Genomic DNA, 13,639 nt, shown 5'->3' with positions numbered 1-13,639 from the left:
GACGCCCCTCTTCACCGCGCAGGATCTGCGCGGATTTCGCACTAATTGCCGCGGAGCACCCGGAAGAGCCGGAAAGTCCCGCGGCTTTTGCGGCGCAAACGAAAACTGCCAAAAACCAGTTTTCATTTGTGCCGCAAAAGCCACGGGACTTTCCGGCTCTTCCGGGTGCTCCGCGGCAATTAGTGCGAAATCCGCGCAGATCCTGCGCGGTGAAGAGGGGCGTCGCTACCGATTAAGGTGAGTGCGAAAACAGCCTTAGTGTTATATAGTGTATGTATACCAATTGTACCATAGAGTTTTCCCTCCCAAAAGGCTTGAGCATCTAGGAAAATCATAGAGTTTTCCCGGAAACGCCTAGAGCGGATGCCAATAATACTTTATTTCATATTTTTGGGGAGAGTTCTTGTTTGTTTCCAGGTTGCTTTACCTCCCTGCCCTGTGTTCTCCTGATAACTCCTGGAGATCCCCCACAATTACAACTATTCTCCAGACTATAGAGGTCAGCGCCCCTGGAGAAAACAATATGAGATAACCACAGGAAGCAATGAAACTTTCACGCAAAGCATGTAAATATGTGTTTTTAGTGAGATTAAACAAAAACAGAACTAAGGAACACTGAACATTCTTGAAATTTTCCCCACAAAGTCAACCGTCACAAAGAATGACAGCCTCTTCAAATAGGACTTAGCGAAGACGTGGGTAAAGTCTTTAATTTCTTAGTGAGAGAGCCGGCAGCAGCAAATCAGAGCACGCGTGGATCTATGTTGCAAAGAGTAGTGCTGTGGCTCTGTGTAATGTTGGGAGAAAGAGGCTGAGGAAGAACTAACTATTGAAACCGTGAGGAGTCCTTTTAAAAGCGGTGCCTTATTCTCTCTGCACCATCACGAGTGGAACACGGGGAAATTAAAGACTTCACGCACATCTTCATTAAGTCCTATTTGAAGAGGCTATCATTCTTTGCGACGGCTGAGAAACTTTGTGGGGAAAATTTCAAGAATGTTCAGTGTTCCTTAGTTCTGTTTTTGTTTAATCTCACTAACTATCCATATTTACACGCTTTGTGGGAAAGTTTCATTGCTTCCGGTGGTTATCTCATATATTGTTTATCTTCACGCCGGTTCCAGTTGTATTTACTGCCCCTGGAGAAAGCAGCTGCTTTGGAGGGTGGTCTCTGTGGCCTTGTCGTCTGCTGAGGCCCCTCCCCTCTCCAAACCCTCCCCTCCCCAGGCTCCACCCCCCCCCCCCAAATCTCCAGGTATTTCCCAAGCCACCCACAGTGGAGTATGCCCAGACTTCACTTTATTTCCCTTTTGGGCTGCCCCACTGCAGAAAGAGGGGCCTGGAGGGGGGGCAGAGGGGCCAAAGATGCACTGAAGACGGTCCTCACTGTCTCGCTTCCTCACTGGTTTCCTCAGTCGTCCCTCCCTGTGAGAGAAAGGCAGACATGTCAGTTTCAGTCCAGGGGCCAGAGCTGACCATCTCCCAACCACTGACCAGTCCTGGATGTGGGAGGCAGCCCCTCCCTCCTCACATGAGAATGCTCCCTAATGCACAGTGGACCACCTCTCCCAATATGCTCTAACTGCACTTTTCTAACTCCCCACTCCTGCACTTGCAGCTGCTGGAATGGCCTTGGGTCAGCCATAGCTCTTGTAGGAGTTGTCCTTGAAAGAGCAGCTGCTGTGAGAGCTCTCAGCCCCACCCACTTCCCAGGGTGTCTGTTGTGGGGGAGGAAGATTGTGAGCCGCTCTGAGTTTCTGATTCAGAGAGAAGGGCGGGGTATAAATCTGCAATTCTTCTTCTTCCCCACTCCTCCACTTTCAGCTGCTGGAATGGCCTTGGGTCAGCCACAGCTCTCGCAGGAGTTGTACTTGAAAGGGCAGCTGCTGTGAGAGCCCTCTCAGCCCCACCCCACCCACCCATAGCTCTTGTAGGAGTTGTCCTTGAAAGAGCAGCTGCTGTGAGAGCTCTCAGCCCCACCCACTTCCCAGGGTGTCTGTTGTGGGGGAGGAAGATTGTGAGCCGCTCTGAGTTTCTGATTCAGAGAGAAGGGCGGGGTATAAATCTGCAATTCTTCTTCTTCTTCCCCACTCCTCCACTTTCAGCTGCTGGAATGGCCTTGGGTCAGCCACAGCTCTTGCAGGAGTTGTACTTGAAAGGGCAGCTGCTGTGAGAGCCCTCTCAGCCCACCCACTTCACAGGGTGTCTGTTGTGGGGGAAGAAGATATGAGAAATTGTAAGCCACTCTGAGTCTCTGATTCAGGGAGAAGGGCGGGATATAAATCTGCAGTCTTCTTCTTCTTTTCGAAGCTGGGTCAGTTTCCTGACATGTTTCCTCTAAGCTACGGCAAAAATTCTGTTTTGTGAGCTGCTGGCATTAAAGTTTAAAGTCCATTTAAACCCACAACTAAGAAGCCAGAATGACATCCAGATTTATGGCACTTCATAACTATGACATGTCTGCTTTTTATCACCCTCCACTGCTGTTACAGCCCAGTTAACATTACTAACAAACAAACAAAGACCCCAATTTGTGATTCTTTTAATCTGCTAAAAACATTCTCATGACTCTACATACCAACTCACTGCCCGCTCTCTCTATATTTGAGGATGGCTTGCCATTCCAGTTTTGTCTGATGAAGTCTGCTTAAGAGGATAGGAAAGACTACATTCTGAATAAAACTTACTTGGTCTTAAAGGTGAACTTGTCTACTGCTTTGTCCTATTGCTTCAAACCAACCCAGCTGCCCGCTTGGATCTGGCATTAAAGTTGTGAGCTACTGGCATAAATGAGTTTGCTCTGGGGTCATTCTTCCTCAGCTAAGACAAAAATGTGTGAGCCAGAGGCTAAAAAAACTGTGAGCTAGCTTGCGCTCTAATGTTCCCTCTAAACTGTGGAGTCTTGTGAGCCAAAACTCTGCTTCATGAGATACTGGCATTAAAGTTGTGAGCAAGTGATTTGGTTACTGTATAAATGAGTTTGCTCTGGAGCAATCCTTCCACAGCTAAGACAAAAATGTGTGAGCCACGGGCTAAAAACTGAGCTAGCTCCCACGAACTCATCTTAGAGGAAATGGCATCCTTGGGGTGTGTGTGTGTGTGTGTGTGTGTGTGTGTGTGTGTGTGTTGGAGAGGGGGAGAGTTACTTGCAGGGACTGTCCAGGATATGGTTGGGGAAAGGGCACATGGGTTCCCCAGTCTACAGAAACCTACTCAAGAACTTTTCATTTCAGACAACTTTCGGTGGAGAGTGTAGCAGTGTGTGTGTGGGGGGGGGGATAACACCTGGTCACTGGGCATTTGGCAACTCAGCACTTTCTGTCTCTCCAGTTTGGTGTAGTGCAGTTTGGTTTGGTGCAGTTTGGCGTAGTGGTTAAGTGTGCGGACTCTTATCTGGGAGAACCAGGTTTGATTCCCCACTCCTCCACTTGCACCTGCTGGAATGGCCTTGGGTCAACCAGAGCTCTGGCAGAGGTTGTCCTTGAAAGGGCAGCAGCTGTGAGAGCCCTCTCCAGCCCCACCCACCTCACAGGGTGTCTGTTGGGGGAGAGGAAGGGAATGGAGATTGTAGGCCGCTCTGAGACTCTGTCCTTGAAAGGGCAGTTCCTGGGAGAGCTCTCTCAGCCCCACTCACCTCACAGGGTGTCTGTTGTGGGGGAGGGAGATAAAGGAGATTGTGAGTCGCTCTGACTACAAGAACTCGTGGGCATTCGATGAAATTGCTGAGCAGACAGGTTAGAACGGAGAAAAGGAAGTACTTCTTCACCCAAAGGGTGATTAACATGTGGAATTCACTGCCACAGGAGGTGGTGGCGGCCACAAGTATAGCCACCTTCAAGAAGGGTTTAGATAAATATATGGAGCACAGGTCCATCAGTGGCTATTAGCCACAGTGTATGTGTGTATATAAAAATTTTTGCCACTGTGTGACACAGAGTGTTGGACTTGATGGGCCGTTGGCCTGATCCAACATGGCTTCTCTTATGTTCTTATGTTCTTGAGTGGAGAGTGGAATATAAATCCAATGTCTTCTTCTTCCTCCTCCTCCTCAGTAGAGCGAGAGAAGACCAATTTGGAGAGGCCTCTGTCAATTAGGTGTTAGCATGAAGTTTAAAGTCTGTTCAAAGACTGAACGTGGTTTAATGTAAAGATGGAAAATCCACACTTGGAAACAGAGTGGGAAGGAACGGTCGAGAAATTGTAGGGAATTCTGGAATGGGTTGCCAACAAGCTGGAGAGGAAATGTCTCATCCCTTTAATAGAAGTTTAATGGGTGGAAATGGGCAGGTGAATCTCTTTGAGGTTTGGGGATAAGTAATATCACCTGGGAAATGACATCCTGCTAAGCCTCTATTAAAAGAGCATTGCATTCCACTCTCACCCCTATTTTTCAGGCTGTTGTTATGCCTTTGCCAAGTTATTTCGAACTGAGTTAGCCACTTTGCTTGGAGGAGAACATAAGATAAGCCATGTTGGATCAGAAGAGCATCACTGCCCCAGACAGTTCCAATAATATGCTGCGGCTAATAGCCACTGATGGACCTCTGCTCCATATTTGTATCCAAAATTGTTTTCTTATAAAGGGGACGGGAGGAACACTCCTCCTCTGATGGAAGGCAGAGCAAATGAAGGGGGCATAGAAGGGCGGGCAAGAATGAAGGGCAAAATGGGGAAGGGAGAACCCAGAACGCCAGGGCCAAGCAAAAACTGCATGGAGGCCAAGGTCTTCCCCTGATGCTGCCTCCAGGGACTGGGGTTCAAAGGTTGCCTCTGAACATGGAGGTTCCCCTCTGTCACCAGGGCAAGTAGCCACTGATAGACCTCTTCAGCAGGAATCTATGAAACCCCCTTCTGAAGCTGTCTGCACCGGTGGCCCTCATTGCACACGCACCCTGGCAGTGAATGCCACACTTCAATCTCTCTCTGTGTAAAGAAGTGTTCTCTTTTGTCTGTCCTGAATCTGCTGCCCCTCGCTTCATTGGATGAGATGCCTCTTCTCACACACACACACACATACACACACCCGCACACCCTGGGGAAAGAGGAGGGGGAGGGGAGACCAGGAAATGGGCCCTGAAAGCTGAGTTCAGCCGTAGCCTTCATGGAGCAGGCGACCAAAGGAGCCCCACACTTGGGATGTGGAAGTCAGAGGGCGTTTCTCTTGCAGTGCTCATGCAGCTCCTGAAGGGGGCAGCCTGGGTTTGGCCTTGGACTCGCTCTGCTCCTCCGCAGACTCAGCCTGGGGCACTGGAGGAACTCCTGCCCCTCAGAGGCGCACAGGTCACTGGACCGACCCGAGGCTCAGTGCCCAGAGGAGCAGCTCTCCTCTTGGTGGCCTGAGCAACCCTGCCAGAGCTCCCAAGACAAAGGGGGGCTTCTTGGAAGGGGGCTTTCTGCTTTGCTCCTCGGGCAGCACTCGGCAGGGGGAGTATGGGGAGGGGGCTTGCTGCCAGCACTCACAAGTCCTGCCAAACCTTGTAGCAGGAGGCAGCGTGGTGGTGAGGTGGTTCGAAGGTCAGCTCTAGGAACAGGGAGATGCCAGGGCTGCCGACATCGGGAGGCGGTGGGCTCTCCTTCCTTGGAAGTTTTGAAACAGAGGCTAGATGGCCCTCTGACAGCAATGAAGGTCCTGTGAATTTAGGGGGAGGGGTCTGTGAGTTTCCTGCATTGGACTAGATGACCCTGCAGGTCCCTTCCAAGTCCATGATTCTGTGATTCTGTTGAGTTCCCCCACCCCTGCCCCAGGCTCCACCTCCAAATCTCCAGGGATTTCTGCACCTGGAAATGGTAACAGCAGGCCCCGCGGGGGTGGGGGGGGGCGGAGAGAAGGCAAGAGAATCTGAAGAAAGATTAAAACGCTTGGGGCTCTTTAGCTTGGAGAAACGTCGACTGCGGGGTGACATGAGAGAGGTCGACAAGATTATACACGGGACAGAATCATAGAGTTGGAAGGGAATTCCAGGGTCATCTAGTCCAACCTCTTGCACGATGCAGGAAACTCACAAACACCTCCCCCTAAACTCACAGGATCTTCATTGCTGTCAGATGGCCATCCAGCCTCTGTTTAAAAACCTCCAAGGAAGGAGAGCCCACCACCTCCCGAGGAGGAAGCCTGTATCACTGAGGAATCGCTCTAACGGTCAGGAAGTTCTTCCTAATGTTGAGCTGGAAAATCTTCTGATTTAATTTCAACCCATTGGTTCTGGTCCTACCCTCCGGGGCCACAGAAAACAATTCCACACCATCCTCTATAGGACAGCCCTTCAAGTACTTGAACATGGTGATCCTATCCCCTCTCAGCCACCTCTTCTCCAGGCTAAACACGCCCAGCTCCTTCAACCTCTCCTCATAGGACTTGGTCTCCAGACCCCTCACTGTCTTTGTCGCCCTCCTCTGGACCTGTTCCAGCTTGTCTATATCCTTCTTAAAATGTGGTGCTCAAAACTGCACACAATACTCCAGCTGAGGTCTTACCAGAGCAGAGTAAAGCGATACCATCACATCACGTGTTCTGGACACTATTCTTCTGTTGATACAGCCCAAAGGTAGAGAAGGTAGAGAAAGAAGTCCTTTTCTCCCTTTCTCCCAATACGAGAACTTGTGGGCACTCCATGAAATTGCTGAGCAGTCGGGTTAGAATGGATAAAAGGAAGTCCTTCTTCACCCAAAGGGTGATTAACATGTGGAATTCACTGCCACAGGAGGTGGCGGCAGCTACAAGCATTGCCAACTTCAAGAGGGGATTGGATAAACATCTGGAGCAGAGGTCCATCAGTGGCTATAAGCCACAGTGTATTGTTGGACCTCTCTGTCTGGAGCACTGATGTTATGTATTCCTGGTGTTTGAGGGGGGGCACAGTGGGAGGGCTCTAGTGTCTTGGCCCCACTGACAGACCTCCTGATGGCACCTGGGTGCTTTGGCCTCTGTGTGACACAGAGCGTTGGACTGGAGGGGCCACTGGCCTGATCCAACAGGGCTTCTCTTATGTTCTCATGTGACACAGAGTGTTGGACTGGATGGGCCATTGGCCTGATCCAACAGGGCTTCTCTTAGGTTCTTATGTGACACAGAGTGTTGGACTGGAGGGGCCACTGGCCTGATCCAACAGGGCTTCTCTTATGTTCTTATGTGACACAGAATGTTGGACTGGATGGGCCATTGGCCTGATCCAACATGGCTTCTCTTATATTCTTAATATTATGCATGGGATTGAGAAAGTAGAGAAAGAAGTCCGTTTCTTCCTTTCTCACAATACAAGAACTCGTGGGCATTCGATGAAATTGCTGAGCAGTCTGGTTCGAACGGATAAAAGGAAGTACTTCTTCTCCCAAAGGGTGATTAACATGTGGAATTCACTGCCACATGAGGTGTTGGCGGCTACAAGCATAGCCAGCTGCAAGAGGGGTTTGTATAAATGCAGATCTTACCAAAGAATTGAAAGTAAGCAAAGGAACAAGACAAGGATGTCCATTATCACTATTGCTGTTTATAATGACTCTTGAAATTTTACTACAACAAATACAAAAGGATAAAGAAATAGAAGGACTAAAAATCAGAGGATTCTCTTATAAATATAAAGCTTTTGCAGATGACATTGTGTTCATAATAGAGAATCCGATCCAAGTGTCACCGTTGCTGTTAGCCAAGATAAAAGAATATGGAGAGTTAGCAGGACTATATATAAATAAAGAGAAATCGAAATTTTTATGTAAAAATATGCAACCAAATAAAATAAAAGAATTGCAAAAGGTGACGGGCTGTGAGGTTACTACTAAAGTCAAATATCTTGGAATAGAGATAACCATGAAGAATATTGATCCATTCAAAAATAATTATGAAAAACTGTGGTGTAAGATGGACAAGGATTTGATGAAATGGAATAGACTTAACTTGTCCTTACTGGGCAGGATAGCTGCAATTAAGATGAATTTTTTGCCAAGAATAATGTATTTGTTCCAAACTATCCCGATTGTAAAAGATGCCAAACAATTTAACAAATGGCAAAGGAATATGTCTGACTTTATATGGGCCGGAAAGAAACCAAGGATTAAGATGAAGATTTTAATAGATGCCAAAGAGAGAGGTGGTTTTCAACTCCCGGATTTAAGATTGTATCATGATGCGGTTTGTTTGACATGGATCAAAGATTGGATAATGCTGTTAGATAAAAAACCTTTATGGTTAGAAGCTCATGGGAATAAATTCGGCTGGCACGCGTATCTGTGTTATGGGAAGAATAAAATGGACGTTTTTTTCTCTCACCATTATATCAGAAACAGTTTACTAAATACTTGGATAAAATATAAGAAATATGGAGACAAGAGAAAACCGCTGTGGATAGGGCCAGCAGAAGTAATAAAAATAACAGCTGAATCCGATGAAGAAAGAGAGATGTCATATAATCAACTGCTCAAGATCCAAGGAGACAAAATTGAATTAAAATCCTCAGAAGAGCTAAATAATAAGTACGATTGGTTTCAAATGCAACAAATCAAAAGCTTGATGGAAAATGATATTAAATTGGAGGGAATCAGACGAGAACAAATGGAACTGGAAAGGGTCCTGCTTGGAGATAATGAAAAATTGATATCAAAAGTATACAAATTATTATTGAAATGGTCTACAGAAGAAGAAGTAGTAAAGTCTCAAATGGTCAAATGGGCAATCAATGTGAATAGAGAAATACAAATGGATACGTGGGAGCTCCTTTGGAAGAACTCGATGAAGATCTCAACTTGTCAGAGTATCAAAGAGAACTGTTTTAAGATGATGTATAGGTGGTATATGACTCCGAAAAAACTGGCTGAGTAAAAAGATGTCGGATAGATGTTGGAAATGTAAAAAACATGAAGGTTCTTTCTTTCATATGTGGTGGACTTGTGAAAAAGCGAAAGAGTTTTGGAAGATGATACAACAAGAAATCTCCAAAATTTTGGGTTACGACTTCAAGAAAACTGCAGAGACTTTTTTGCTTAGATTACAATTAGAAAAATTTCCAAAGGAAGACAGGACTTTAATTTGGTACTTGCTCTCAGCTGCTAGGATATTGTATGCGCAGCTGTGGAAACTAGAAAAAATACCAGAGAAATGGGACTGGATTATGAAAGTTTTATCGTGGAGTGAGGTGGACAAATTAACTAGAACTCTAAGAGACTATGATTTGGATATATTCAAAAAGGAGTGGAAGAAATTTAAAGGATATATGGAGAAAGAGTGGAATGTAAAAAGACATTGGACAATTTTTTAGTATCAATGAGAAAAAAAAATATTGAAATTTGATCGGTTAGTAGTACCTTTAGTATTGAACTTAAATCTATAACTTCGGGGAAGTCAACATTGGAGGGAGGGGGGATTGAAATACCATATGGGTTAGTACAGAAAATTTTATAATTAAGTTTTGTAACCATATGATATCAATAAATTGTTAAAAACAACAAGAGGGGTTTGGATAAAAATATGGAGCAGAGGTCCATCAGTGGCTACTAGCCCCAGTATATACATGTGTGTGTGTGTGTGTATACACACACACACACACACACATATATTGGCCACTGAGTGACCCAAAGTGTTGGACTGGATGGGCCATTGGACTGATCCAACAGGCCTTCTCTTATGTTCTTATGTGACACAGAGTGTTGGACTGGATGGGCCACTGGCCTGATCCAACAGGCCTTCTCTTATGTTCTTATGTGACACAGAGTGTTGGACTGGATGGGCCATTGGCCTGATCCAACAGGGCTTCTCTTATGTGACACAGAGTGTTGGACTGGAGGGGCCACTGGCCTGATCCAACAGGACTTCTCTTATGTTCTTATATGACACAGAGTGCTGGACTGGAGGGGCCACTGGCCTGATCTAACAGGGCTTCTCTTATGTGACACAGAGTGTTGGACTGGAGGGGCCACTGGCCTGATCCAACAGGGCTTCTCTTCTGTTCTTATGTGACACAGAGTGTTGGACTGGAGGGGCCACTGGCCTGATCCAACGGGGCTTCTCTTATGTTCTTATGTGACACAGAGTGTTGGACTGGAGGGGCCACTGGCCTGATCCAACAGGGCTTCTCTTATGTTCTTATGTGACACAGAGTGTTGGACAGGAGGGACCATTGGCCTGATCCAACAGGGCTTTTCTTATGTTCTTATGTGACACAGAGTGTTGGACTGGAGGGGCCAGTGGCCTGATCCAACAGGGCTTCTCTTATGTTCTTATGTGACACAGAGTGTTGGACTGGAGGGGCCACTGGCCTGACCCAACGTGGCTTCTCTTATGTTCTTATGACTGCTTTGGAGACCTTACCTGTGCTCCCGCATTTAAACTTGCACTTGCTGTAATTTTCGAAGTTGTTTGCATTCCCCCCACAGCCTCCATACGTAAAGGGCAAGCATTTGTGGTGGTCCCAGTCATAGTAGTATCTGTAATGACGTTCATGGCAGGGTCCCCGTAGTCGTCGTTGCCTGCAGGGAGCTGGAAGAGAAAGCAGAAAATGGGGAGAGGGGGGCACTCCAAGAAAGGGGCAGCTGGGGCAAAGCAGATAAACGGTTTCCCTGGCCCCATTGGTGGACCTCCTGATGGCACTTGACTTTTTTGGCCACTGTGTGATACAGAGTGTTGGACTGGATGGGCCATTGCCCTGATCCAACATGGCTTCTCTTATGTTCTTATGTGACGCAGAGTGTTGGACTGGAGGGGCCATTGGCTTGATCCCACAGGGCTTCTCTTGTGTTCTTATGTGACACAGAGTGTTGGACTGGAGGGGCCATTGGCCTGATCCAACATAGCTTCTCTTATGTTCTTATGTGACACAAAGTTTTGGACTGGATGGGCAATTGGCCTGATCCAACAGGGCTTCTCTTATGTTCTTATGTCTGGGGCAATGATGCTCTGTATTCTTGGTGCTTGCGGGGGGCAACAGTGGGAGGGCTTCTAATGTCCTGGCCCCACTGATCGACCTTCTGATGGCACTTGGGGGTTTTTTGGCCGCTGTGTGACACAGAGTGTTGGACTGGATTGGCCATTGGTCTGATCCAGCAGGGCTTCTCTTATGTTCTTATGTGATACAGAGTGTTGGACTGGATGGGCCATTGGCCGTATTCAGCAGAGTTTCTCTTATGTTCTTATGTGACACAGAGTGTTGGAATGGATGGGCCACTGGCCTAATCCAACAGGGTTTCTCTGATATTCTTATGTGACACAGAGTGTTGGACTGGAGGGGCCACTGGCCTAATCCAACAGGGCTTCTCTTATGTTTTTATGTGACACAGAGTGTTGGACTGGATGGCCAATTGGCTTGATCCAGCAGGGCTTCTCTTATGTTCTTATGTGACACAGAGCATTGGACTGGATGGGCCACTGGCCTAATGCAACAGGATTTCTCTGATGTTATTATGTGACACAGAGTGTTGGACTGAATGGGCCATTGGCCTGATCCAACATGGCTTCTCTTATGTTATTATGTCTGGGGCAGTGATGCTCTGTATTCTTGGAGCTTGGAGGGGGGGCAACAGTGGGAGGGCTTCTAGTGTCCTGGCCCCACTGATCGACCTCCTGATGGCACCTGGGGTTTTTTTGGCTGCTGTGTGACACAGAGTGTTGGACTGGATGGGCCATTGGCCTGATCCAGCAGGTCTTCTCTTATGTTTTTATGTGACACAGAGTGTTGGACTGGAGGGGCCATTGGCCTGATCCTGCAGGTCTTCTCTGATGTTCTTATGTGACACAGAGTGTTGGACTGGAGGGGCCACTGGCCTGATCCAACAGGGCTTCTGTTATGTTCTTATGTGACAGAGTGTTGGACTGGAGGGGCCACTGGCCTGATCCAACAGGGCTTCTCTGATGTTCTTATGTGACACAGAGTGTTGGACTGGAGGGGCCACTCGCCTGATCCAACAGGGCTTCTCTTCTGTTCTTATGTGACACAGAGTGTTGGACTGGATGGGCCATTGGCCTTATCAACAGGGCTTCTCTTATGTTCTTATGTGACACAGAGTGTTGGACTGGAGGGGCCACTGGCCTGATCCAACAGGGCTTCTCTTATGTTCTTATGTGACACAGAGTGTTGGACTGGAGGGGCCACTGGCCTGACCCAACATGGCTCCTCTTATGTTCTTCTGTGACACAGAGTGTTGGACAGGAGGGGCCATTGGCCTGATCCAACATGGCTTCTCTTATGTTCTTATGTGACACAGAGTGTTGGACTGGAGGGGCCATTGGCCTGATCAAACAGGGCTTCTCTTCTGTTCTTATGTGACACAGAGTGTTGGACTGGAGTGGCCATTGGCCTGATCCAACATGGCTTCTCTTATGTTCTTATGTGACACAGAGTGTTGGACTGGAGGGGCCACTGGCCTGATCCAGCAGGGCTTCTCTTATGTTCTTATGTGACACAGAGTGTTGGACTGGAGGGGCCACTGGCCTGATCCAACAGGGCTTCTCTTATGTTCTTATGTGACACAGAGTGTTGGACTGGAGGGGCCACTGGCCTGATCCAGCAGGGCTTCTCTTATGTTCTTATGTGACACAGAGTGTTGGACTGGAGGGGCCACTGGCCTGATCCAGCAGGGCTTCTCTTATGTTCTTATGTGACACAGAGTGTTGGACTGGAGGGGCCACTGGCCTGATCCAACAGGGCTTCTCTTATGTTCTTATGTGACACAGAGTGTTGGACTGGAGGGGCCACTGGCCTGACCCAACATGGCTCCTCTTATGTTCTTCTGTGACACAGAGTGTTGGACAGGAGGGGCCATTGGCCTGATCCAACATGGCTTCTCTTATGTTCTTATGTGACACAGAGTGTTGGACTGGAGGGGCCATTGGCCTGATCAAACAGGGCTTCTCTTCTGTTCTTATGTGACACAGAGTGTTGGACTGGAGTGGCCATTGGCCTGATCCAACATGGCTTCTCTTATGTTCTTATGTGACACAGAGTGTTGGACTGGAGGGGCCACTGGCCTGATCCAGCAGGGCTTCTCTTATGTTCTTATGTGACACAGAGTGTTGGACTGGAGGGGCCACTGGCCTGATCCAACAGGGCTTCTCTTATGTTCTTATGTGACACAGAGTGTTGGACTGGAGGGGCCACTGGCCTGATCCAGCAGGGCTTCTCTTATGTTCTTATGTGACACAGAGTGTTGGACTGGAGGGGCCACTGGCCTGATCCAGCAGGGCTTCTCTTATGTTCTTATGTGACACAGAGTGTTGGACTGGAGGGGCCACTGGCCTGATCCAACAGGGCTTCTCTTATGTTCTTATGTGACACAGAGTGTTGGACTGGAGGGGCCACTGGCCTGATCCAGCAGGGCTTCTCTTATGTTCTTATGTGACACAGAGTGTTGGACTGGAGGGGCCACTGGCCTGATCCAGCAGGGCTTCTCTTATGTTCTTATGTGACACAGAGTGTTGGACTGGAGGGGCCATTGGCCTCATCCAACAGGGCTTCTCTTATGTTCTTCTGTGACACAGAGTGTTGGACTGGAGGGGCCACTGGCCTGATCCAACAGGGCTTCTCTTATGTTCTTATGTGACACAGAGTGTTGGACTGGAGGGGCCATTGGCCTGATCCAACAGGGCTTCTCTTATGTTCTTATGTGACACAGAGTGTTGGACTGGATGGGCCATTGGCCTGATCCAACAGGGCTTCTC

General features: G+C 47.9%; 1 protein-coding gene across 1 annotated transcript in view; it reads right to left on the bottom strand.

The window, feature by feature from the left end:
- Positions 1 to 1,261: 1,261 nt before the first annotated feature.
- The window catches only part of LOC132567827 (actinia tenebrosa protease inhibitors-like), a 28,118-nt gene continuing 15,740 nt past the window's right edge, over positions 1,262 to 13,639 (bottom strand). The window contains exons 4-5 of the mRNA XM_060233509.1: positions 10,298 to 10,465; positions 1,262 to 1,425 (exon numbers count right to left, since the gene is read on the bottom strand). Of these exons, the coding sequence (XP_060089492.1) occupies positions 1,412 to 1,425; positions 10,298 to 10,465 (182 nt within the window). The 3' untranslated portion in view covers positions 1,262 to 1,411. The remainder of the gene's footprint in view (positions 1,426 to 10,297; positions 10,466 to 13,639) is intronic.

The sequence above is a fragment of the Heteronotia binoei genome, chromosome 2 (assembly GCF_032191835.1).
Source record: "Heteronotia binoei isolate CCM8104 ecotype False Entrance Well chromosome 2, APGP_CSIRO_Hbin_v1, whole genome shotgun sequence".
In the NCBI taxonomy this organism is placed as follows: Eukaryota; Metazoa; Chordata; class Lepidosauria; order Squamata; family Gekkonidae; genus Heteronotia; species Heteronotia binoei.
The sequence above is the reverse complement of the archived record's forward strand: the minus strand, read 5'-3'. Positions and strand labels throughout refer to the sequence as shown.